General features: G+C 41.5%; 1 protein-coding gene across 4 annotated transcripts in view; it reads right to left on the bottom strand.

Moving 5' to 3' along the window:
- LOC102051873 (T cell receptor alpha chain MC.7.G5-like) overlaps positions 1–27,596 on the bottom strand; it is an 88,580-nt gene that overhangs the window by 8,262 nt on the left and 52,722 nt on the right. The window contains exon 3 of one of the 4 annotated variants that reach the window (XM_055710496.1): positions 13,818–13,893. In XM_055710496.1, the coding sequence (XP_055566471.1) occupies positions 13,818–13,893 (76 nt within the window). Of the gene's footprint in view, positions 1–111; positions 176–10,481; positions 10,558–12,134; positions 12,202–13,817; positions 13,894–27,596 lie in introns of all 4 variants that reach the window. The other 3 variants (XM_055710498.1, XM_055710497.1, XM_055710499.1) reach the window with 3 other exon arrangements.

The following is a 27,596-nucleotide window of genomic DNA, read 5'->3' as shown; positions in this document are numbered from 1 at the left end:
AGCTGAAAAGAAGTTGAAACATCCTTCCACAAAAATCCCTAGTCCATCTACCCAAGGAAAAAATTATTTGCAAGTCCTAGTCTTAATACCAAACAGAAAGCTCAAACGTACTTGGAGTAACAAGAAGTTGCGTCCCGGTTCCAAATGTGAGTTTCGTATAACCCTGACTGACACACTGGTGTCAGTCTCTACAAAAATGTAGACAGGTTATTGCAATGCATGACAACCAGGTCAACAGACATTCCAGAGCAGGGAATAACTTAAGGCAGCATTGACAAAACACATTGATTTAAGTCACCATCAAAGTACCAAAGAACTCTACTAGAAAATTATCAGGAACAGAATGTTCATTCATTCACTGGTTACAACTGTGTATTACACCTTGCAGGGCAGTCCTAGGAACAATCTGCTTTTCCATCTGCAACATCACCTAAAATTCTTGTTCACTGTACTGTGTAGTTAGGGCCGCTGCCTTCCAGTGCAAGTTTCCTCCTCAATGTTTCACCATTTACTACTCACCTGGCTTGACCACCATTAAGGTTCCTTTTCCTAATGCCAGCTTGTATCCTTTTCCACCCCCATAATTCACATGACCCAGGAAAACTTTGCAAGAACCCCTTTGATCTTGGTTACAGTTATCTCCTTACACGTTTCACTGGCACATTGTAATCCTCTCTAGATCTTAGAGCTTCTCAGGCAGTTGTAAAGACAATCTGAGCCTTCTAACTCTTGTCAGGATTCCTATACCCTCACTTACGTAGATATGCAGTAGCAGAAGTAAGCATTAAGTATGGCCTTGCAGCTACGACAGCGCAGTAACTCTGGATTCAAGTCCCAGTCGTGAACAGAATCCACTTGCAATATTGTAGATAATATAGTATCTGTACATCAGACAAACCAGATAAAAGGCAGCCAACTCCCATTCCAACACTAATACCAAAACGAAGCATACTGTTCCTTGGTGGGATTCTGCTACAAGCAAAAAACCAGCTAAAATGGTGATAATCACCATAAGTGGGTATTTTCAAAATCATAGAATGATTTAGGTTGGAAAAGGCCTTTAAAGGTCATTTATACCAATCCCCATGTAATAAGCAGGGACAACTTCAACTAGATCAGGTTGCTCACAGCCCTGTCCAACCTGACTTTGAATGTTTCCAGGGATGGGGTTTCTACCGCCTCTCTGGGCAACCTGTTCCAGTGCATCGCCACCCTCATCATAAAAAAAATCTTTCTAATATCTAATCTGAATCTATCCTCTTTTATTTTAAAACCATTACTCCTTGTCCTATTGCAACAGACAGAAAAGTCTGTCCCCATTTTTCTTACAAGCTCCCTTTGAGTATGGAAACGCTGCAGTAATGTCTCCCCAGAGCCTTCTCTTCTCCAGGCTAAACAGCAACAACTCCCTCAGTCTTTCCTCATAGGAGAGGTGTTCCATCCCTCTGATTATCTTCCTGGACCTCCTTTGGACTTGTTTGAACAGGTCCATGTCTTTTCTGTGCTGAGGACTCCAGAGCTGGACACCTCACCTGAACTGAGTGGAGGGGCAGAAATGCCTCCTTCAACCTGCTGGCCATGCTTCTTTTGATGCAGCCCAGGATACAGTTGGCTTTCTGGGCTGTGAGTGCACATTGATGGCTCATGTCCAGCAATATATTATATATAGCCTGTAATGGTTTTACTCCAGCCAGCAAAGTACCATGCAGCCACTCACTCACTTCCCATCCTGATGTCATCGGGAAAAGAATCAGAAAAAGGTAAAACCCATGAGTTGAGATAAAAACAGCTTAATAACTGAAAAAGTTAAACATACTACTACTCCTGCTCCTCCTTCTGATGAAAAGGGAGATAACAAAAAGAGAAGAAAACTGAAGAAACACAAGTGATGCATAGTACAATATCTCACCACCTGCTGACCAATGCCCAGCTAGTCCCTGAGCAGCAATCAGCGGCTCCTAACCAACACACCCCCCACCCCACCCCACCCAGTTTAGATGCTGAGCATGATGTTCTGTGTTACGGATATCCCTTCGGCTAGCTTGAGTCAGCTGTCCTGGCTGTGCTCCCTTCGACCTTCTTGTCCACCTGCTCACTGGCAGAGCATGGGAAACTTGAAAAGTCCTTGATTCAGAGCAAGCACTGCTTATCAACAACTAAAACATCAGTGTGTTATCAACATCGTTCTCATCTTATATCCAAAACAGCAGTGTACCAGCTACTAAGTAGAAAATTAACTCTATCCCAGCTGAAACCAGGGCATAGCCATTCTGGTATTTCAATGCATTTTCATTTATATCATGCATTTCTTTGCTTGAGTCCAATGGAAGTGGCATGCATTTACCCCTAGGAGAAAACAATTCCACATTACTTACTTGACAGAAAAGCAAAACCAGGCTTTGTCTTAGTTTATCACAGGAATGCAGTTGATGGAAAAGCACTGAAAGCACATGCTTACCAGCAGCTACCTCAAGGAAGACTGCTTGGACAGCTGCCATGGAAAAAATTCCATTGGTTAAGATGAGATGTCAGGCTACTATGACTTTGACAGCTGCCATTTCCCATATCTTGGTGTGTATCCACACCAATCTCGCAAATTAGGCAAAAAATCAGGATAAATGTACCTGGAGAAACCAGAAGTCTCGTCCCAGATCCAAATGTGAGTTTGTAACTACCTCCAAAGCCACACAATAACACAGGCCTCTACAATTTCCAGAGTGTTATTGAATGGAGCCTTCAACAGTGAAAAACTCCACCAAAAGAAATCCTATTTATCTCTAGATTAGACAGATCCATCTATCTAGGATTTTTCTTCCAACTAACTTTCTTTTCATGTGTTTTTTTGCATCTTTCAAACTTCCAAACAACTGTTCCTTAATATTCTCCTCCATCATATTTATCCCATTGCTTCCAGAAAGCCACATCACAAGTTCTATTCTTCACCTCATTCCTTGTTTATTTAGTCTGCCAGTCAGTTTCCTCTCTCAAAAATCAGTTTATTTACTATAACTTCACAGCTCACCTAGTGATCAATAGCATAATACAAACTCCATCGTCCCACTGTCTTGGATTTGCCATCTGAATTAGTCAAGAGTGATTCCAGAACAAATTTGCCGTTCTGCTTTTAAGTAGAAAGCACACTTTTTGGTATGCAATTTCTTTGAGGGAGGAAGACCACTGCTTGTTCTGCCATTAAACAGTAAGTTTTCCGTATACATTCAGGAAGCTCTTAGGTTCTACAGTGTGGCCAAAGTGAGATCTGGAGCTGTCGAATACAGACATGACCATAATAGTAAATTTAGGGACATGTAAATGAACTTAGGCAGAGCCTTGATTTATAGCTCCTTTGGCTTGTTGACAGCTTCTTATAAATCTGAGATTCTTCTTTTTCTCAGATGCTTTTGAACAGGGCCAGGAGGCTCATTTGAAATATGAGGAATTTCCTCAGAGGTATTCAGAATGAATAGTTTCTTTATATTGCTGTGGTTTTTAACTTTCAGTATGCAATTATTTTGAAATTATTTTAACAATCATTGCCATTTTAAGAAATGGAAACATTATTTTTCAAAAGTAAACCCAAAGCATTTAGGTATTAATGCTTCTGAAATTATTCTTAAGAAATTCAGAAAAATTGATATATTTACAAAAAAACATCGGTATTTCAGGATCTGCCTTACTTTCTTTCCCTTTTCCAAGGGGAAGAGTCATGGGGGTTTGGGGGGATTTTTTTTTTTCAAACACTTGTGGCAGTAACTGTCAAATCACACATTTTTTTCATGCTTTTTCATTCAAAGAAAATTATTTTGTGGTCAGGGTCACCTTTCCATCTTTCCACAGAAGTCCTTCAGTAATGAACTTTACTTCTCTACCTCTTTCCCCTCTGTCTGGGTATTTATTCCACCCCTAGATTTTAAGACTTGTCACACTGTTCTCCAACAATTTCAGAGCTTCACTTCTAATGTGCTCCAAGCTTCACATAGATGTTGAAGGGAAGATAATTTCACACTCCTCAGCACTAGCTGGCTGTGTTCACAAACTTGTGATTCTGTGATCATTCTCAAGGATAAGCTTGCTTCCTGAGATTCCAGTATGTATATAATGCCTCATAATACAACGGAACACCCCCCCCCCCCCCCATCATTATAACTTTACTGAGGAGTCCAAAGACCCAATACAAGCTTATATTTTGCATCTGCATACAATTAAGAGTCTTTTTATATTAAAATATTAGCAGTCACGTAAGATTCACGAAAAGTCCTTTTTACCTGCTACAGCTTTATGAGACTAGTCTCATCACTCTGCATTTTGCTGGCCCATGCTGGCTTTCCCGATTTCCCTTTCCTTCTCCTCTACATGAAGGTTTCTGATTTAGGAGCCCAATTCCTGTGAACCTTCCAAGAAAAATCCTCTTGCAGATGTAACACTTCTGCTATGGCTAGTTCATCATCAGAAACAGGGAGGGGAAAATACATATGCAGCCATGGAAATCACTTGCTCTTATATTAGTTGAAAATTTATAGTCCTATCCCTAACATATTGTGGAGTGGTGAAATAGGCAAAATAACTTGCAAAGTGAAAGAAACAGTTCCAAGAGGAATCTCATTTAAGAAGTCAGACATACCTGGAGAAACCGTGAGTTTGGTTCCAGCTCCAAATGTAAGCTTGCCATAACCCACAGTTTTACACTGTGACACTATGCTTTGCAAAATGGTGCACTGGTGTGCCCATGTACTGGATTAAGACTTGAGAACATGGCAATGCAAGATTCTTATTGGAATAATCTAACCAACATTTTTGGCTACCTCCACAGCACATATAGTGAAAAAAACCACTTCCTTCAGCCACATTCCATTGCTTGCTTCATAATTCCTGATACTCACTAGTCTAGCTATTGTCCACCACCTAGTTAGTACTCTGTTGATTCTTTCCTCTGTCTCCACACAATAGCAGCATCTGTCAATCAGTGTGCACATACACAACTTTTCAGACAGTGTTTAGAAGCTTTCTGACTGCTGCTGTTGCATCTCACCAGTCTGTGTTACCTTTCTGCTCTATTCTCTTGGAATGTCCACCCTCCTTTGCAGGCTGCACTTCATGCTGCATTAATTCTTGCTAGGTCCACTTTGTGGAGGGATGCCACTACCAAACATGAGCTTGTCACATGCTCCAAAGTCTGCACAGTGCTTTAGAACACAACAGAAATCTCCCTTCCATCTTTCTCCAGAACTAGGTCTTCTACAGCAACACAAGTTCATCACTAATGTTTATACAGTTACACACACAAAAGCAAGGACTCTGTAAGTGCACTATATAGTCCGTTTTTGATTATCCAGAGCCACAGAGAACCTGAGTTGCCTTAGATACCAGAAGGACCTGAATAGTATGGTTATTGTGAGAAAGGCTGAAAAAAATAATGAAGAAATATCAAATATCAGAACCTGAATTGAGGCCATGCATTCAGAGAATTTTGCATCTGAGCTAGTAAATGGAAAAACAAGAAGAAAAATCCCACCAAAAAACCCACACCACCAAACCACAAAGAGAAACCAGTTGTAGCCAAACTTGGTTAATTGAGCCAGGAGTGTACAAATGTCCCAGTCTGCAGTAGCTAGTTTTGCATGATAAAAACTAGCTTAGCCTGTGGAATGTTCTGTAAAGTACGTCATACATAATGGGAAAATGCATTCATAGAAAAACAGAGATTTGGGCACAGTGCATCAAAACCTCACCCACTGTTACTGTAAAGCCCAGCATCCTTCCTTTAAGTCTACCATAAAAGACTGCTGTCCCTGAAGAGTTTGTAAATTAAAAGGAAGACAAGACCATAGTTAATTCATTAGTTAATGAGCAAAAAATATCCAAGCACCAGTGACACCTCTCTCCCATTCTTCTGCAAAACCTAGACCACAATTCAGTTTGCTGTCCGTCACAAAAAGAAAATGGGATTTAATTTCTGGGAAAGCAGACACAACATCTAAGCCACAGGGGAAGCATTTACAATTCCTTTCACTCTCTTCCAATGGGGGAAAAAATTATTCTGGCAGTCTTCTAAGAGTCTTTTATTTTCTTAACTATTGGGTTTTTTGAAAGCAAAAAATCTTCTGAAGAATCTACAATTCTGGCTGAAAATTTTATTACTGAAGTAGTGAAAATTTTTGCTTGAGGTTTCTGATTCAAATTCTCATGAAAGTTTCTTAGGAATTCTTAGGAATAATCTTTCTTAGGAAAGATTATACTCACAATTTTCAAAGGATTTTATTTTCTTTCCTTCAGTTGTTGGATTGTTTATCTCCAAATCCAAGCAGCTATCAGAACCGCCCCCCCCTTTAAAGTTAGGGACCGATTTTCTTATTCATAATTTTATTCCAGATGAAAGGAAGATATAAACTACAGAGTTTTCTGTGACTATTTTTCAAGCCTGAGTGTATCTAACCAATAGTTAGGCCTTTACCTAACTTGCAAAATTCACAGGTCTGGAGAAATAAGATTAGTTCCTACTCCAAACAAGTTTATTAAAACTTGTGGAAGGAAAAGAGAACACTGAGCTTGCATAGACAATGCTGCAAGCATGAAGCTACTCATAATAGGAAACCCAGTTGCATGCACCTACTGAAGTTATCAATTTTTATGTCTTCTCTCCACAGCATGTTTAATTTCCATCATTGCTCTGTAGACCCTCTCTCCTGTTCTACAATACCCAGCAGATACTATAGTAACCAAGAGATCACTGTTGCCATTTTTTAGTAACAGCCTGCTTCTGAACTGCATTTTGCTACTCTCCCAGCAAATATTAACTTTGGGTGGATTGAATTTTTCCACTGAACAGCTCATTGTCCCAAATCTCAGAAATCTTACTTGGTTTTACTGTGAGCCTCGTTCCACGTCCAAACGTAAGTTGGTAGACATTCATAGACACTGTGTTGTTTGCCATAGCAAAAACCTTTGTACACTCCTATCCACCCCAATGCACCTGAATAACATTCTCAAGGAAATCCCACAATTCTGCATGCACAGGCTTGCAATGCACTACGTCTAACCTCCACATCCATTGCTTATTCTTTTTCCTCTCTGCACATCAGTCTCAGTAATACCACAAGGAAGGGTCACAAGGCAATTCCCTTTCCACCTCCATCCTTGACAAATCCAAACTGGCACCATTCACTAAAGACCGCTAGATATTTTCCCCATACACACACATCTCTGTTCTTGTATTTCACTTTTTTTTCACTTTCCAATTGCTTCCTTTCTGCAGGATGGACACTTTGCTGGTACACATTGGTCAAATAGGAAATCTACCACTTCTTTCCAGGGAATACTAAAAAAATCCCAAATTGCTCCACAAAGCCACTACACTTACTTTTGAAGCTAGAGTACAATACCATCTATACTAAGTCCAGCTTGATTCAGAGAAGAGACAGCTCACCTGGAGTAACATGAAATTTGGTTCCAATTCCCCATGTGAGTTTTCTTTGTCCTCCAGTAATAGCACTATGTGACAGGACATTACAAAATGGTCCTTTTCATCCAGCAACCTCAGTGTGTGTTGGAGGGCTTGGATAAAGTCAGTCATGGATCCGGCTCTGCAAGAAGCTTTAAATACTCATATAGGTTTCCACAGATCTCCTCTAGCCTCTTTTTGCCAAATACTTTTTCCCATGTTCAAATACATGGGAATAACTAGCAGGATTATAGTCATGTCATGTATCAAAGATGAGAAGAACTTACTCCTTTATGATCCCTGCCCCAAGCCACTGTTGTACTGGAATGGCAAAAAGAAATGGGAATAAAAACAGGAACACATTCTAGGGTGTGAGTAACTGATGAAGCCCACCTTCCTATCAGTCCAGATTTCTATATACAGGTAGGTTTTTTCTCCAGTGCAAGAACTACAAGAGTATTTCAATCAGTACTACACATTTCAACTAGCCTTTTCTTTTTATCACCAAGACACAGCACAGCCTTAGAACATAGCATTCGGATGAGATTGCAATATGCAGACATTAACCCACTTACTTGGCAAGACGGTGACATTAGTACCTGAGCCAAAAGTGAATCTGAAGCCATTGACAGGACAGCAGAGCACTTTACAGATTCCCAGAGGGTTACTTCCCAGCTGGTGACACCTCCACTAGCTGTACTGGCACCAGTTTCGCTTACACCCTAGGCAAGTAAGAGGTTTTCACTAAATTTCTGCTACATTGCTACAGCCATTAGTCTGGCTGACAAGGACCTTTCCAGAAAGGCACAGCTGACACTTCTCCAAAAATTGTGAAGACCTCAGGCTGAGATTTCCTCTGTCCAGCCACAACCTCATTAAAGACTACATCTGAAAGCATTCTCAGAGCCTGTGATGGGAGAGAAGGCATTTCAGGTGTGCAAAGTTAACACAAAAGGAAGAATATAAAAACACCCTGTTTGCAAGAGAGGCATATGGAAGAACAATGGCAAGCTGCACACTCACTGGTCTGGATGGACAGCCTGGTCCCTGAGCCAAAGGTCAGCTTGCCAGTGCCAGAATCATAATCACACAGCATTTCCTTCCATAACAAAAAGTTCAGCAAGCCGCTGCAGAAGCAGCACCTCTCCACAAGCCTTTGCCCAGCCATGCCAAGGCTAGGAAAAACAAATCCTCTGTGTCTTCTTTCCCTTATGCCTTTGAATTCTCTTTTTGGCCTTGAGCTGGCTAAAAGTAGGAATGCAGGAAGAGGAGACAGCATAAAGCGGAGAAGCAGGAGAAGAAAACATACTTGGCAGAACGTGTAGCTTCGTCCCTGGCCCAAACTGCAGTTTTCCTACATTGCTGGTCACACAGTGCTACACAACCTAACAAGAACCCAAGGCTCGGCCTACTCTTCTACCATCCCGCAATTTCCTTTTGCAAGGGGTGGGACAAACTCCTTGGATGGGAGACAGCATTGGCTTTGGGAACCACAACACAGAGAGGAGGGAAAGATAAAAACCGAGGGATGACTTTCTTAGGCCGCTTGGGCAATAGCAGTCATTCACTGGCACAGTGACTTTTCTGGACAGACTGCCAAAACAGCTTGGTCTTGGTTTGTTGTGCAAAGGAGGAAAAGGACACTCTTGCTCTTGGCTTTCTGGTTTATCAATAACCTAAGCTTCCCCAGAGAGTTCAGTTTACCTTTCCTTTCCTATATGCTTGCCCTGTGCTGTTGCTGGAGCACAGCCTTAAGACAGAATATTTGGGTGAGATGGCAATATGTAGGCATTAACTCACTTACTTGCCAAGACGGTGACTTTAGTACCTGAGCCAAAAGTGAATCTGAAGCCATTGACAGGACAGCAGAGCACTTTACAGATTCCCAGAGGGTTACTTCCCAGCTGGTGACACCTCCACTAGTTGACCGGTACTGGCAGCAGTTTCACTTATACCCTGGGCAAGTAGGACACTCACTAAAGTGAAAACCTGCTACATTTCTGCAGAGTTGTTCAATGCAGTGTAATTGCACTTTCTTGGCTTTTTTCAGGGTCCTCCTCCTTCTGGCTATCTGCTCAGCCACATGAGGTCCCTTCTTTCACTGTCCACACCTCACCTAGGCTGAAAGCAGCCTGGAGCACCATGCTCAGGACACATTTCCCCAAATATCAGAAATCCTCCACCTGGAAACACTTTCTAGCATGAGAGCACCTTGAAATAGCACCTGTGTTCTCCTTCCCCTGTGAAAGGTGACCCAGATACAACAAGGATATCTACAGGGTGCTCCAGTGGACACTCAAGCACTTTTGACAAAGGACACACAAGAAAGCTGCACACTCACTGGGTTGGATGGACAGCCTGGTCCCCGAGCCAAAGGTCAGCTTGTCAGAGCCAGAGCTATAGTCACACAGCATTTCCTTCCATAACAAAAAGCCCAGCAAGCCATTTGAGAAGCAGCACCTCTCCACAAGCCTTTGCACACCCTGCCAATGCTCAGAGGGGCAGCAGCAGGGCGACTGTGCTTCCCACCTCAACACAAACCCCGCTGGAAGCAGTGGCGTAGGATAACCTCCCCATGGGACAGCAGGGACTTCTGGGAACAGGCGTGTGGCCACTTTGACTGTCCCAGCCAAACTGAGAGCAAGAAGGGTGGGTTTGGGCCAATCCGGCACATTCCCTTCAAACAAAACCTGTCACTAAATATGGTCACACATAACTGACCAAGCACCCAGCCACACTGCTGCTCTCAGCCACCCCAAGAAAGGTCTCAAAGAAGGCAGAAAGCAGAGGAGCAGTGTTGGACTTACACGGCCTAACAGTGACTCTCGTTCCGGATCCAAAGACAAGTTTATATGCACCAGCTCCTGTGGTCACACAGCATTTCCTCTCTCAACAAAAACCTTCCCAACAACTTGGCAAAGCTGGTTCCCCATGTCCCAATTAAATTCTACTGATTGTCACTGACAGTCAGCTACGTCCTGAAATGAGGACACACCCGGCAAGGACTTTTGACAAAGAACGCACAGGAAAGATGCACACTCACTGGGATAGATGCACAGGCTGGTCCCTAAGCCAAAAGTCAGCCTGCTGTTGCCGTAGCCAACATCACACAGCATTTCCTTCCATAACAAAAAGCCCAGCAAGCCATTTGAGAAGCAGCACCTCTCCCCAAGCCTTTGCCCAATCCTGCCAAGGCTCGGAGGGGCAGCAGAAGGGTGGCTGTGCTTCCCACTGCTACACAAACCCTGCTGAGGCTCAGTGGTGTAGGACAGCCTCACCACGGCACACGTGGGAGCAGGTGTATGGCCACTTTGTCCATCCCGGGCATACTGAGAGCAATGGCAATTCTGACCAGCCTGACATGATCACCATTGGACCTATGGGTACAAACACCATTTGTGAAGGCCTTCTGCTTCTGCCCTAAGCCAAAGCTGTCCTGGAGGAAAGCAGGTGGCATGTAAGCCCATAGCTGAAGAGCCACAACCTCAAGAAGAGAGATGCTGGAAAGCCTGCTGCCCACTGCGCCAGGAACAAGCACGTTCCATTCAGGTAAAGGTAAGTGCTCAGGGAGCTGGAAAGGGTGGACTGGGATAACAAAGAGCAAGACATACCAGCAGCTGGGCAGCAGGTCTACTCACTGTGCTTCACAACCAAGCATGTCCATATCCCCAGCAGCAGGTTCAAGTTCCCTGCATTCAAAAAAGTCCTTCACACCCCAGCAAAAATAATCATCTCTCATGCCAGTAACTCTACCACTAATCTCTGTGAGATCAGCTCCTTCCCATCAACACCAGGCATTTGAATCCAAGAGCAACTGCAGCCTTGGCAAGGAGCGATCAGAAAGACATCAAGGAATACCTGGGTTTGCACCGTGTGCAGGTCTGACAGGTGCCCTATGGAGAAGCATGTCACAGCTGGACACCTGTTCCCTGGTCACCCAAACAACCTAAGCTGTTCCCAGCACCAAGGAATTCTTGTTTGTGTCTCCTGAGCTAGTAAATTTTCTGGACAAGAGGAATCTGCTGACCTGGACTCAAACTACACTTTAGGTTACCACCACAAGTTCGTGTTTGAATCAATGATGCTGCCTAAACTTCAAGCAGCAGAAAGTCTGGATCTGCTGTACGAGTGGCAGGAAAGCCATCGCTCACTGCAGCTGTAACAGTTACAGTCCGCACACTCCCAACTCTTACCACCACAGTAATGCAACAGCAGTTGAAGCACTACCACCAGTAATCTCATGAGAATCTCATCTACAGGAGAGATCACAAATGGGATTCTGGTGCAAACAAGAGGGTTATTAATTTGATCTTTCTTCAGCAGAGCAAAGGAAAACCTTTGCTTTGGAAAGAGCAAAAAAAAAAAAAAACAGCACCCAGGGCTGTGCTCGACAGAACCATCAGCAACCCACCCCAATTTTCACAAGTACAGATGGCCATGGTGCAAAATACTTGTCTGTATTAACAAGAGGATTCAGGACCCCAGTCTGCTTATGTGACAGGCAGAGCACAGGAGCTGGCAGGAGTAAGTGGAAGGGGTAAATTCACAGCCTTGTTGAATCAAGGTCTCTGCTGCTACCAAAGAAAGCGAAGCAAAGAGTCCCACAGATTGAACCAGTCTCCCTCCACTTTAGTTGCTAACTCATGACCAGAAAACTGTTCCACCAAGTGGAGCAGGAAAAGGCTTTGGAACTTACTGGCATTTATCCTTAGCTGAGTTCCACCTCCAAAGGTGACTTGGTTGCCGTAATTAGTCACACAGTGCTTGTCTTCACAACAAAAACCCTGTAAATCACGTCTGCCCTGCACTAGCTTGTTCCTCCCCAGCTGTGCATTGCTGACTGGGCATTTCTTTAACACCAGTCACAGCCGGTCACCCCTTCCAGCTTTGACAAAGATGACCCCTGAGTGCATCCTTATTCCATCTAGAGGAAAGATGCAGGATTATAATCACAACTTCCCTCTCAGCCCTTAAAAAATTGACCCTGAAAGCACAGATCTGCCCCTGGACTCACTTGCACACCTTCAAAAACTCTTCCTTGGTTCTGGCTGCTCTATCTCACACACAAACACTTACACACACACACACACACACACTGCATCCCCGTGCGGAGCAGTTTCCAGCAGAGCTCAGCTGGGGTTTTTTTCCAAGTAAGGCATGTGACTTTCCTATCCTCACTCCTTCAGGCTGGGTTTCTACCTACCAGGTTTGACCATCAGTTGTGTCCCATTCCCCAAAGCAGCTTTCCAAGTGGGTGCTGAAATCACACAGTCACACACCCACTACCAAAACCCACACAGAGCTTTTGTTCCAGTAAATAAGAGAAGATTCCCCATAGAGATCGAGGGCGGGGTGGGAACAAGAAGCTCCTTTGGGGTACAATGAAAGACAGCTAACACATAGCTACTTACTGGGTTGGACAGAAAGTCTGGTTCCATGCCCAAAGGTGAGCTTGCCAAGACCTGACCCTGCAAATTGCCACAGCCACAGCCAGCTTTACAAGAACCCCACAGCTAGCAGAAAGGAAACAACATCACCTGTAGAAGAGGTGGACATTTGCCTTTCCTGGCAGAGCATGGAAAAATGGTGAAAGACAAGGGAAATCACAAATTCCTCAGCTACAGCAGCATCATACACACATCCAAGGCTAACACACAGCTGCTCTTCCTCCAACACTCCCCTTGCCCATAGGGGCTGCAGCACTGCCTTTGATCCTCTTTAGCAGCAGCCAGCGCTACCCAGCAACAACAACAGCAACTGTTAAAACACACAAGTTTCTCTCAATCTCGTTTCTCAATCTCATGGCCCTTAGGTGCCTTTGTTAAGAGCATTCTACACTCCCCAAAGACAAACCTCCTGTCCTGCCTCCCACTCATCTCACAGCAGCTCATAGCTTTTACACTCCCACAGAGAGGGCACAGGGTTATGTGACCTCACAGGAGTGCTTCCCAAAATTTATGCCCTGCATACACTTCTGCATTGCCCTGCAGGCTAAAAAGCAGCTTTGACAGTACTCGCAAGGCTTCACACTTAGCTTTGTCCCATCTCCAAAGGTGATACCTGTTCCCACTGATGCAGCAACAAAAGTCATTACACAAACGCTCACATCTCCCATAGCAAGGAAGCCATTAGTCTGGCTGACAAGGACCTTTCCAGAAAGGCACAGCTGACACTTCTCCAAAAATTGTGAAGACCTCAGGCTGAGATTTCCTCTGTCCAGCCACAACCTCATTAAAGACTACATCTGAAAGCATTCTCAGAGCCTGTGATGGGAGAGAAGGCATTTCAGGTGTGCAAAGTTAACACAAAAGGAAGAATATAAAAACACCCTGTTTGCAAGAGAGGCATATGGAAGAACAATGGCAAGCTGCACACTCACTGGTCTGGATGGACAGCCTGGTCCCTGAGCCAAAGGTCAGCTTGCCAGTGCCAGAACCATAATCACACAGCATTTCCTTCCATAACAAAAAGTTCAGCAAGCTGCTGCAGAAGCAGCACCTCTCCACAAGCCTTTGCCCAGCCATGCCAAGGCTAGGAAAAACAAATCCTCTGTGTCTTCTTTCCCTTATGCCTTTGAATTCTCTTTTTGGCCTTGAGCTGGCTAAAAGTAGGAATGCAGGAAGAGGAGACAGCATAAAGCGGAGAAGCAGGAGAAGAAAACATACTTGGCAGAACGTGTAGCTTCGTCCCTGGCCCAAACTGCAGTTTTCCTACATTGCTGGTCACACAGTGCTACACAACCTAACAAGAACCCAAGGCTCGGCCTACTCTTCTACCATCCCGCAATTTCCTTTTGCAAGGGGTGGGACAAACTCCTTGGATGGGAGACAGCATTGGCTTTGGGAACCACAACACAGAGAGGAGGGAAAGATAAAAACCGAGGGATGACTTTCTTAGGCCGCTTGGGCAATAGCAGTCATTCACTGGCACAGTGACTTTTCTGGACAGACTGCCAAAACAGCTTGGTCTTGGTTTGTTGTGCAAAGGAGGAAAAGGACACTCTTGCTCTTGGCTTTCTGGTTTATCAATAACCTAAGCTTCCCCAGAGAGTTCAGTTTACCTTTCCTTTCCTATATGCTTGCCCTGTGCTGTTGCTGGAGCACAGCCTTAAGACAGAATATTTGGGTGAGATGGCAATATGTAGGCATTAACTCACTTACTTGCCAAGACGGTGACTTTAGTACCTGAGCCAAAAGTGAATCTGAAGCCATTGACAGGACAGCAGAGCACTTTACAGATTCCCAGAGGGTTACTTCCCAGCTGGTGACACCTCCACTAGTTGACCGGTACTGGCAGCAGTTTCACTTATACCCTGGGCAAGTAGGACACTCACTAAAGTGAAAACCTGCTACATTTCTGCAGAGTTGTTCAATGCAGTGTAATTGCACTTTCTTGGCTTTTTTCAGGGTCCTCCTCCTTCTGGCTATCTGCTCAGCCACATGAGGTCCCTTCTTTCACTGTCCACACCTCACCTAGGCTGAAAGCAGCCTGGAGCACCATGCTCAGGACACATTTCCCCAAATATCAGAAATCCTCCACCTGGAAACACTTTCTAGCATGAGAGCACCTTGAAATAGCACCTGTGTTCTCCTTCCCCTGTGAAAGGTGACCCAGATACAACAAGGATATCTACAGGGTGCTCCAGTGGACACTCAAGCACTTTTGACAAAGGACACACAAGAAAGCTGCACACTCACTGGGTTGGATGGACAGCCTGGTCCCCGAGCCAAAGGTCAGCTTGTCAGAGCCAGAGCTATAGTCACACAGCATTTCCTTCCATAACAAAAAGCCCAGCAAGCCATTTGAGAAGCAGCACCTCTCCACAAGCCTTTGCACACCCTGCCAATGCTCAGAGGGGCAGCAGCAGGGTGACTGTGCTTCCCACCTCAACACAAACCCCGCTGGAAGCAGTGGCGTAGGATAACCTCCCCACGGGACAGCAGGGACTTTTGGGAACAGGCGTGTGGCCACTTTGACTGTCCCAGCCAAACTGAGAGCAAGAAGGGTGGGTTTGGGCCAATCCGGCACATTCCCTTCAAACAAAACCTGTCACTAAATATGGTCACACATAACTGACCAAGCACCCAGCCACACTGCTGCTCTCAGCCACCCCAAGAAAGGTCTCAAAGAAGGCAGAAAGCAGAGGAGCAGTGTTAGACTTACACGGCCTAACAGTGACTCTCGTTCCGGATCCAAAGACAAGTTTATATGCACCAGCTCCTGTGGTCACACAGCATTTCCTCTCTCAACAAAAACCTTCCCAACAACTTGGCAAACTGGGCACTATCAGATTAACTAAACAGTACTGAATTGCACTCACTGTCAGGTACATCCTGCAGTGAAGAACCCCCACCCCAGTCTGTCTGTGGGACTAAGAGCTCTATTGGACCTATGGCTACAAACCGCATTTGTGAGGACTGCTGCTTCTACCCTGAGACAAAGCCTGCCCTGATGGAGAGCAGGCAGCGTGTAACCCCAAAGCCAATGAGCCACAAGCCCGGGAAGAGAGATGCTGGAAATCCTGCTGGATAGTGTTAACTTTACCCATATGAAAGGATGCTACAAGAAGGTGGCAGCCTCTACTAGGCAATACCTGAAGTCTTGTCCCTTTGCCAAGTGTGACCTTGCCATCATTCACTCAGGGGTTTTCAGCTCAACAGGAACACAAGCTCATCCACAACCTTAGAGAGAAAGGCAACCCATACTCACATGGCCATGGCACAAAATGTCTGTCCCTCACCAAATGTTTTTAGGACCTCACTCTGCTTCTCTGGAAGGAAGTAGGTTACTGACAGAGTTGAATTATTGAGGGCGTACCTTAGTACACCTTTCTTCAACTCAGACAATATATTAGGAGCATGATGCTATTCACACAGTATTTGTCTTCAAAATGAAAAGCCTTTTTTCTCCTTCAGTAGCTCATTATTTCCTGCTTGTTATTTCTTTTAGTCTGCTCAAGTAAATTCATTGGGAACTTAAACTTAGATTTCCTTTAAAGATTTTCCTAGTTGGTGATCTTTTTTAGTTTTTACAGAGATGGCCATTGACTGCAAGTTTTATCCTTCATTCATACGAAAAAATGCTACAAGGATTAACAGCAAAATTCCTCTGGCAGAATTAGATCAGCATTAGAAGCAGAGATCTCCCCCCCTGGACCTTTGTGCACATAGTGCAAATCTTAAAAATACCTTTCCTGATTCCCCAAACAAACAACACCTTGCTTATTCAGATCGCTTTCCAAGACAGGCAAACTTTTTTTGTAAAGAAGTAAAAACCTGGATGGAAACCTACCAGGAACATCAGAGCAAAAGGTAAGACAGTTTTTCCAGCAGAGACAAGAACTCCAGCTTATGAGCATAAATGAGGAAAAGGTTCTGGGCAACTGAAATGAAAGGACAGTGAGTGTCCCTGCAGGTCTGGGAGATTTCTGGGAACACACAGTAGTGAAGAAAAGGAGTATTTGTGGTAGGACTCCTCTCTCCAGGTGTAGAAAGCTATAACTGAGAGATTTGCATACTCTTTTTGGAGTAAAAGAAACATGCAGCATACAGTCCACTGGGATGGATGATCTCTCTCTGTCTCTCAGAAGGACAACTGACATCAATAGAAGCTGCCCAGAAAATTATTATTGTAGTAATTGCTCCAGAACCTGAATTAAACTCATTTTGAACATTCACAAATGTTGTATCTCTTAATGACACATACAGGAGAGACCAGTTCTCCAAATAGGTATTTAGCTTTATAACAATTTTTTTTTTCCCCTCATGCAAGATCAACCTTGTCCTTTGATTGCCCACAGAAGAACAACGGAATTTTAATGGCTGTTTCATAGAAAAGGGAAATAGGCTTTCCTATCCTTACTCCTTCAGGGTTTCTACCTACCAGGTTTCACCACCAGTAGCGTCCCACTTCCAAAGGTGACTTTCCAGTTGGATGCTGAATTCACACAGTGACACATCAACTAACAAAAACTGCACACAACTTTTGGCCCAGACAAGTATATGCGTTTTTCAAAATAGATCAAAGGGGAAAACAGATGTCATCCTTGTCACATAGCTTTGACCGCAAATTAAGATGTCTTTCTAGTTGTATGCCTCTGATTTTTCCATATAAATGAAGACAGAAACAACTCTGAAATACGTGAAGTAGAAAATCAAGCCCATTGCCCTGTCAGCATAATGCAGTTAAACCTCCTTGGACAGTTTTTAAGTACAACCATTTTTGCCATGGTTAGAATCTCAGCCTCACATTTATAATGTGAAACAACTATTTGTTTCAAGATTACCTGATTTCATAATTAGTTTTGTGCCTTTCCCAAAGGTCATTTCCTGGAAAACTTAATTGTTCCACAGTAATAAGTTTCTATAGAAAAACTATAAAGGAAAGAAGCCTCAGCCTTTAAAATCCAGAACACACTGTTAAGCAAAGTGAGATGAAATTTCCACCATTTTTTAAAACAACTAACATAGATGTTTCTAAAACTTCTCATGGTCTACAGAAAGAGTTTAGACAGATCAGCCAGCTAGTCAATCTCAGAAGCTAAGCCAGGGACCAGACCCATAAGCAAAAGAAGCCAAGAAAAAAATAAATAGAAGTAAATTCCCAGACAACACCAATTCAAGGGCCTAATTTTTCTTGTTTGTTCAGTTGGCAATGAACCAAATAAGGGATCCAAACCTAAGTCCCAGAAGCCGGTTTCACCTAATCTTTTGAGCAAGCAAGATTTGTGCATGAACACTAATCTCAAACATATTCCCGTGCAGGGTTTTTCTGACTAACATGGCATTTGTAAAACACAAAGGTCTTTCGCTGATTTTAGAACAACAGTGATTCCTGACCTGTTCCACTCACATCAACATGGCAGAGAAGTCAAAAGCAAACCGTTCAGTGTGTGCTCTTCTTCCCTGTGCCCTTTACTTCATATTTTAAAGAAGCTCTTCCCTCTGTATTTTAAGGAAGATCTGACAAAAGACCTAAAGTACTCGGTCTTTCCTAACCATATTGGTGAAGAGATACCTACAGGCCTTTATCAGCAGCCTGGTTCCTCTTCCAAAGATTAGTCTGTCTGCATTTCCTGAATACACACTGTCAAAAGCTCCTTTACAAGAAAACCCATGCTCTTCTGCACATTTCAGGTTCCACAGCAGGAAACTCCAGTCATCAAAATAAAACTATGTCTGCAAAATACCTGTTAGATATTCCCACAAAATGAAGGCTAGCTTCTCTATTTCCTAGCAGGTTTCATGTCAATGCTTTTTACAGATCAAGAAAGATTAAGTGCCCAGAGCATGGTATGCTTTGACATAGCCAGGAATAAACTAAGAACATCTCTACAGAAATCCTAGTTAACACTTATTTTCAAATCTGTGCCTTGGTAAAGGAGAGAGAAACATTACTAGAAGCACTTCCCTCCCTGGTCCTGAACAGTTTTGCAGAGAAAGATGTAACTGAGCAGTCAGAATATCTGGCTGGGACAGCTGGTCCAGTATTTCACAGGAGCAGAACTTCTGCAGGCTCTTCTATCTCTGTTAATGCATATTAAATCACTCTTTTTTTTTTTTTTTTTTTTTTTTTTGTAGGGCAGAGACTCCTCAATTTTCTGCCACCTTCTCCTCTCTCTGTTTCTTGCTCAAGTGATTCCACACACGGATAGCCCTTGAGGTTCTCTTCAGAAGGGATGTGAAAAGCACAATGAAAGTCCATTCTTTTATACTGTCTGCAATGTCTCTTTCTACCAAGGAATACCATGAAGCTTAAGCAGCTTGAGAAATGAGACAATTTTGTAGTTTGGGGAAAGATTTGTCACAGCTCTCTGGCACTCTATGCCGATTTACACTGTTTTCATTTTGCTGGGAATCCAGGCCTTGCTTCCTTTGTCTGACTGGAAACATAGCACTGTAATTACTGTAGGAAGAACTCTCCATAAGCTATTACTATTAGACCTTACAAAAAATCCAGACTTTTTCTTGCTGCTATCCTTATATTGAATATTCCACCCACCGTGTTATTTCAGCCCTAGAAGCAGTAGATATGGAAGGAGATTCCCTTCCCAGGATCAATTCCCAGCATGAGTCTCCAATACTTCCCAAGATACTTTTGTTCATGCACTTACTCGGCTTAATGATGAGTCTTGTTCCTTTGCCAAACTGCAACTTGTAATTTGCTCCTGAATTCACACATCATTTAACTGCTTTGAAAAAACCTTTCCTGCTCTGCAGTTGTACACAAAACAGGGAAACGCCTCATCTGTGATGATATCTGGACAGGAACGAATCAAAATGATCCCAGCCCAGACTTAACTCAACTTGGTCAAGAAAATCTAGGCATATATTTGAAAACCCATTAACACATTTCCATTCTGTAAGCTAACTGGACAGGAAAATGCTTGCACTCTGACTACAAACCTTTGTTCTTTGTTCCTCACTAAAAATTCAGATCTTATATGCAGACTGAAACATAAGGGAGAGAAAGAAAGAGAACCTGTCCTTGCGGTCAAATAATTAACCATACCCCTAAGAAATTTCTGTGATAGATACGCATAATTGGAAAATATGGAAAAGAGGAATGCTTATCACAGGATTCAGCAGAACCACAATTTCTCATCTATGAATCTAAGGCAGAATCTAACAGAAATAACATTCTGATCACAGATCAAGAATCAGGACTTACTAAGATTATTTAGCCTGACATCTACATATCACAAGCAGGAGAACCAAGTGTAAGATTCCTACAGTATTCAGGGTTGTCACAACAGAAGTATAATGATACTCTACTGCCACTCTACTAGCATTATGGACCAATAACTGGAGCTGGGTGCATTTCCAAAATAGCTTTGGAAAACTTCAGATAGGTATGTTTTGCTTTCATGCAGAGAAAGTGAAACTGGCCCTTCAAACTGTATTTTTGCATCCTGCAGTAAATGTGATCACCTTACCTTACTGAATTTAGGCCCCCTGGCCTTTGACCAGCATCCAGAATTTTTATTTCTTGTGTGAAAACATACGCTCGCTAGAATAAACTGCTTGATACCACTGAGTACTTGTCTTATGGTTTACATTTGGATTTCAATTTCTCTTCCCCCTTAGCTTTTCTTTTAACTTCAAAGCCAGATAGATCTCCATGCCTTGAAGAGTATGGAGAGAGAAATGGGTAAAAATGCTGAGTTTTGTTAACTAGACTACACTTACTTGGTGTCATAACACCATACCCTCTGTTCAAATATCTCTTTCTTCCTTCTACAGTTGCACTGCATGAGAGTCTTCTACAAAAATAAATTCTGAAATTTGAAATTAAGAATTTCTTGGCTAAAAGCATCCTAGCGAGTCCTAGGACCTGAATATAGAGAAAAAGTGGTGTCTTTCACAAAACAAAATGAAAAAATAAACCTGTCACATACATATAAATATTTTATGGGAAGTGCTATCTAGACTATTTTTCTTCCTCAGGCATTTTTTTTAAACTAAAAGTGCAAACTGGAAATTTGTTTCCTATTAATGAGTTTGTTCTTATTTCTTTCTATGAAGTGAAAAGAAAGTTCATTTTACTTTACTGATTTCTGTTTCTCTGGTATATGCCTCTCAGCAACAGCACAAGTGACCGTTTTATCACCAGCATTCAATACACAATTAAGTCAATCAACCTAGTAGAACAAGATAACATTTTAAGTAGCTTAAATATCTAAGATAAAAGGGAGGCCCATTAAACTTCCAATTACTTCTTAATCACTTAGCTTTCAAGGACAATGCCACAGTTTTGAATTAGCATTGCTGAAGTCTCGAATTAGGTAGGAAATTAGTAGCTACTTGTCCCGTAGCCCCTGAGAACATCTATGTATTTTATCAGATATTAGCTTGGAAATGAAAACCTGATGCTGAAGACCTTGAATACAAACTCCTTTATAAAGGTACTTCACTGAAATCGTAAGGCCAGAACAGAATTAAACAGAAACTGGAAGTTATCCTGTCTGATTTATACTGCTGCACACTTCTAGGATGAATGTCAATTCATCACTCCACCTGAACCTCTGGGAGAAGATATCTATGACCAAAGCACAAGCACATTTCTTCATTCAGCTCTGCTGAGGACACAGAAGTTGCACTGAATGTACTGTCACTGGATCTGGGATGTTCTGAAACACTATGATCTAAGATCACTGTTTTTACTGAAAGACTTACTTGGAAACACAAACAGATGAGTTCCTCCACCAAAAGTGAACTTTCCATAACCACCAGTCACACTGTGACAAGGCACTTTATATAAACCATTACAGCAAGAATTTAACAGATTCCAAATCACCACTGAATGACAGAGTTAAATATTGCCTTTCCAAAATCTTTAGAAGCAAAATATCTTGCTGTACTGATGACTGTATCCACAGAAATTTACTTTTGTTGGTTAAAATTTTGCTAAACCAAATCTTATTACAAATGGCATCAATTTAATTCTTCACTGTCCACTTCAGTACATATTCTGGGTCTGTAAAAGCAAAGTCGTTTTACATTTCACTGTTTTTTTTCTATTTAAGATATTTCAGATGAAGCATGAATACAAAAAGAGGACAGTATTTAGCATTGCAAGATTTCTCTGCAGCCATTATTGTGCCAATATATTAATTTTAAAAGAATATAGGAGATTTTTCTGAATCATTCCACACCGCTGCCCTTGTGGCACAGTACATTTGAGAAAGCCAAGGGATTGGCATAAGAAAACTCATTATTTTTCAGTCTCATGGATAGTCAGCGCAACAGAGACAAGAGTTCCTAAATCTACAAATAAATCAAATGCTTTAAAAAAAAGCACATGGAAGTTTAATTCGTGAAATTGGGTTGATATGAAAAGCTGAACCTTGGAAATGGAAGTTTGGTTGTTAGTGTTTATATATCAAATTCTTCACTTCTCACTTACTTGGTATTACAAAAATTCTTGTCCCTTGTCCAAATGTTATTTTCCCAAAGCTTCCTGTATTCACACAGCCAGCAAATGCTTTACAAAAAACATCCAGAGAAATATATTTGCCTTCTTAACTCCTCCTTTCCTAGAATAGAAGTTAAATAAATGCAACTGGATGTATTAAATTATGATATCCATAAGCTTATTACTGAATAAGACTCATGGCTTAACATTACCGTCATCCTGTAACATACGTATGTGTCCCTTTCTTATATTTCCACTTCAAATTGGAAACTGGTTTCTTCCACCAAAAAGTAATTATCACTCCATCTTATCTATACATCTGCTTTTCAACCATAAAACCATTTACAAGGCAATTCTCCATTAGGAAAAAATACCTGTTTTTACAGTTTAATTCCATTCCTGAAGGTGAATTACCAGTTGCAGGGAGAATTCAGAACAATGATATATGCAGTAACAAAAGCTTTAATGAAATTAATTTCTAATAGTACCTTGTTTGCTGGTAAACATATGATCAGCTCTGGCTTCAATTCCAGAGGTAGTTGCTCCCTGTGAACATTGCCAAAGAATGCTGCAGCCTATTGTTTCTGCTTCTGTTTAAGGATTGTGTCATATCCAATCACACGAGCAGCCTGGTCTCATCCAATGTATTGAGCTACTATGTGTGAGATGAAACCTACTTTTTGCCTGACTTGTTGGAAATGTGTAGAAATAAATGAAAGTACATACTTCTAGAAAACACTAACTTCTTACCTACTCCTATTAAAATTCTGATTGTCTGCCTTGGGACAAAAATCTATGCATGCTGATATTTTCTGAACACTAAAATTGCTGGTTGCCAAAACACTGAAAGAAATAATTGTTGGAAGCTAAAGACACCCAAAAATATTTTTCATCCATAGATTTCAGTGATCAGGGACAGCAATGACATTCATAAATTCTTAACAACATGTGATATTCCAGTGCTGTTAAATCCTAAATTATATATAAATTGAAAGGTAAATCTCTTGGAATATTGAAATGTAACGACCCATGTGTCATTCTCCATTTCCATTCTGGAAACTTAGAATAAAACAACAACCCAAACCATCAGTTAAACTCTATGGGGAACCAGTATTGGATAGCTGTGGCCCAAATCTGTATGCATGCAATCCTCAGGAACACAGGTACTTATTTTCTAAAGCCTTGCACATTTTTTCAGGCTTACCTAGCTTTACTTGTAGGTGCATTTTTCTTTGGCATTTAAGCTCTTGTTTGCACTCTCCAAAGTCGCATCACAGCAGAGCTTTACAAAATCCTGGACATGGAAGGTTTTGATCCATGGCAGGCTTTCCCCCTACTTATTAATGGTCTTTCCATTTCTAACTGTGAAACTAGTAAAAATCTTCATTTGAAAAGTCAGGGTGGGTTTTTTTAAGTCTTCACATGGTGCAAGGATACTGACACTCTGGACTACATGTTAGATGTCTTGAGACAGACCAGAGAGACATCCTACACATGTGAGTTAACTAAACTTAGTACAGGTGTCCTAATGTCTCTCTACAATGACTGGAAAAATTCAGGCATTTTTCCAGCACAGTTCTCCTCTTGAAGATATTAACCCTAAAAAAACACCTCAAAAACTGGTGATGGAGATAGAAGCAAAATCATCTTGGGCTAGCAGATTTGACCTTGAATGCTGTTTATTAAAGGGAGTAAATCTGGACTCACAAGTCTGACAATTTCAAGATGAGTATTCACTTCTTTTTCTGAAATGTGACACATCCACTGCTTGTGGAAACACAGATAGTGGCAAGTTTCAAATTAAGGGAAGAAATTATCTTTAAGTCCCTACATGCCAAAGCTCATCACAGCATCATCAAGCTCAGGTTTTGAGAAGTTTATTTTATAAGATATCCAAGAAGCATATGATAATGTCAGATATAATAAATAAGGACAAAAACCCAGTACATAAGAAATACATTAGTGTTTCTAGACTACAAAATATAGGTATCTGTATAGTTATCTTCAAGATGCAGTTTAAGATGAGTATGCCAGAAAAGATGGATTTACATATTTGAGCCTATAGAGTTATAAGTATTTCTCATATTCCAGTAGAAATAACCTATCCTTTAGGAAGAAAAAAATAAAAATAATAATAATAAAAAAAAACAGAACCAACCAAACAAACAAACAAAAAAAAACCCAGGAAAAAAGAATTCAGAAATTCTTACACCCAGTGGGATATAGTATCAGATACCCCCTCGACAAAAGTTGTGTCACAAGTGCCTTTGCTACTATAGAAAGCTCTGCAAAAACTCATTTGAATTAAAAAAACCAAAAAAGGCAGCAGACTGAAACATCTAATTATTTTTTAATCTCATGCACGAGGTTTGGCTTTTTTTCAAATTGCTGATGTACAGGAAAGAAGCATTGTAAGATTTTTAATCCCAATTTTTTCTTCCTCAAATATAACTTAAAATCCTTCCCCAGAGGACAAACCATCCTACATTGTATTTCTGTCTACAAACAGGCAGTAGTAGCTTTCAAGCCCTTTCTAATGTAAGACTGAACAGACAATGGCACTCAGTCTAGTCAGAAAGCAGGCCTGAATTTACAGAATGACTTTGAACTGAAAAAAAATGATTTAATGGCAAAGATCTCTGTTGATACACACAGCTGGCTAATTTAATTTAATTTAAATTTAAGTTTATTTAAATGCATGGGAAATAATATGATCTATTTTGCTTATATCCATCTATGTGCAGTCTTCTTTTCCAGTCTTTCTTACCTGGCTGCACTTTGTGTTCTGAACGTTCACTTTGGGAAGCTGCTTTATCACTATATTAGACAACACCTTTGAATGAATCTACTGTAAACAGGATTTTACTGCTTATCTTCCTTTTACAAAACTGGCTGCTATCATTGGCAGCAGGGAAGTAATTTGTGCTCCTGTCAATTTTTTTCATGTTTGCAAATTTTAAATGGGAGCAAAGCCCTTGGAAATAGCATCCTCATGTTCCTCTAACAAAAAATCAGCAGCTTACCTGAATGCACCGTTAGCCGTATTCCACACACAAATATGAATGTCTCAATGATTACGCCCACACCAGCTCCGCCCTTTACAAAAACTTTACATCCATCCTCTCCTGAAATTTAGGATGTTTTCATTCTACATTATTAATTTTAACTATCCCTTATCACATAGAAGTATTGGTAATTTTTATTTTAAAGCAACTTGACAATTATATGCAGAGATTAAATATTCAAAACCATTAAAAATCCACTAAAATGAACATCTCAAAATCCAGCCATAACTTCATCTGCTGGGAGAAGGTAACTGGCATAATTGTGATGAAGTAAATAATTCTGCAGTAACTCTTCTAAAATAACTGAATATGTGCAGATTTTCTTTAGAGCAAAAAGAGCATTTATTCTATAACCTTTACTTTACTCATGACTGCGATCTTTCTGTCTGTCACACTCCATGCAGAAGAAAAGCATTCTGAATGCATATTCAGGAACAACTGAAAAAAAATTTGGGCATCTCTTCCAGAATAGCTTTGCCAATCAGTGCTGCTCCAGTCAAGCAGTCTCAAGTACATTTACTTGCAGTGAATAAAAGCAGAAAGTAGGTAGGACCAGAAGCTGATCAGATATTTTCTTGGGTAGCAAGCACAGAAGGGATTATGTTTTGACTCAGAGTTGTAGTGGCTGAATTGAAGAGTATCTGTGGTTCCAACTCCTAGCAGCACAGTATAACACCACTTCACAAAAAAAATCCTTTCTTAAGAGGTCCAGATCAATTTTCATTTGTAAGTCAACCATAGCACAATTTGGATTTGGAATTCTAAATTGAGTGCTATTCCCAGTTTCCAAAAGTACTGTACAACATAGGAAGTAAAGAAGGGACAAAGGGAGGGACGGAGGGAGGAATTACTATTGTTCAAATTCTACGTTTAGTGGTGGGAAACCTCTCTGTCTGCCCATGCAAAAATTATTTCTATATAAGACTGTTGGCTTTCCAGGCTGCTCTGTACGTGCAATTGTTACTAAAGTCAAGGTTTTTTAACTAAGAGTTGGCTGAGATGTGGGGAAGCAAAACTGTGATTTTCATTAAAGGATGAAAAGCAGCAGATCAAATCACTCAACAGTTTTGAACATCTCACACAGAGTCCCAAATACACAAATCTATTCAACAAATGGAAACTCTCCCAATGATGTTACTATAGAATATATAAATGGAACAGAATTAAAAGCAAGAACAGAGCAATTTTGTCTTTCTGTTTAAGTAATTCCATCTTCCTCCAGGTCCCTGCAGCATTTAGGTGCATAAGAAGTATTAAGTAATTTAGTTTCTCTCTCCTTTTTCACACATAGTAGACACCAAAAGATAAGTCATTTTACCAGAGTCCTATAGCAAGTGATCATCTCCAAGGCCAGTCCTTTGACACCCACCCTCCCCTTGATTGACTGCACCACTAAGCCTATTCATGTCTGTTCAAGACCACATCCCTCAGTATCCTCATTGTTGTGACTGTAGGACATCTAATGAAGAGAAGGATTCCAATGTATGGTACCCTGAATCCAAAGTTCAATAAAATTAAAGAAGTATTATATACACATGTTTGTGGCATGCAGAATTCCTGGCCAACAGCAGACTTACCTGTTTCCAGAAACAGCCAGATCCAATTGGCAGAAGTTGATAGAACTGATGTGGCTTGGTCCTTCTATAGTGAGAAACCCCCCTGCAGAAAACTTCAGTTCAAAAGAGCAGAGAGCCTTACCAGAACACAGCTCCTGAGCGTATCTCATCTGTAGCCTTCCTAGATGCAACAACTTGCCCTTTTCTTTAACACAGGGCACCAGACGCTTTGGCACTTGTATTCATCCATCTTCTTATCAGCCTCTTCATTGCTGGAAGCCAGAAAGTTTGTACTGCATTCCCTGCTGTTTCAGACTTCCTCCTTGTTTAGAAAGACATCCATGCCATTGGAAGACACTAGCCTCCTGGCCTGCTTTAGACAAAACAGCTTTTCAGGGCACAAACACATCCCTTAATCCCAGCAAGACATCTTTCCTCCAGCCTAGGACATTAGACCAATGAGTTTCTTGAACAACTTACAGTTTAACCTCCCTTGGAAGTACCAATAATTTCAAAAACAGTGCTACGTTTCCCATGGTTACTGTGTTTCTTCTGTTACAAATCACTTACAACTGTACAACTTTTAGCATGGATCTTCAAACAAACCTTCTTTGAATCTCAGTT

The sequence above is a fragment of the Falco cherrug genome, chromosome 4 (assembly GCF_023634085.1).
Source record: "Falco cherrug isolate bFalChe1 chromosome 4, bFalChe1.pri, whole genome shotgun sequence".
Taxonomy (NCBI): domain Eukaryota; kingdom Metazoa; phylum Chordata; class Aves; order Falconiformes; family Falconidae; genus Falco; species Falco cherrug.
Note: the sequence above shows the minus strand (reverse complement) of the source record. Positions and strands in the feature narration are given on the sequence as shown.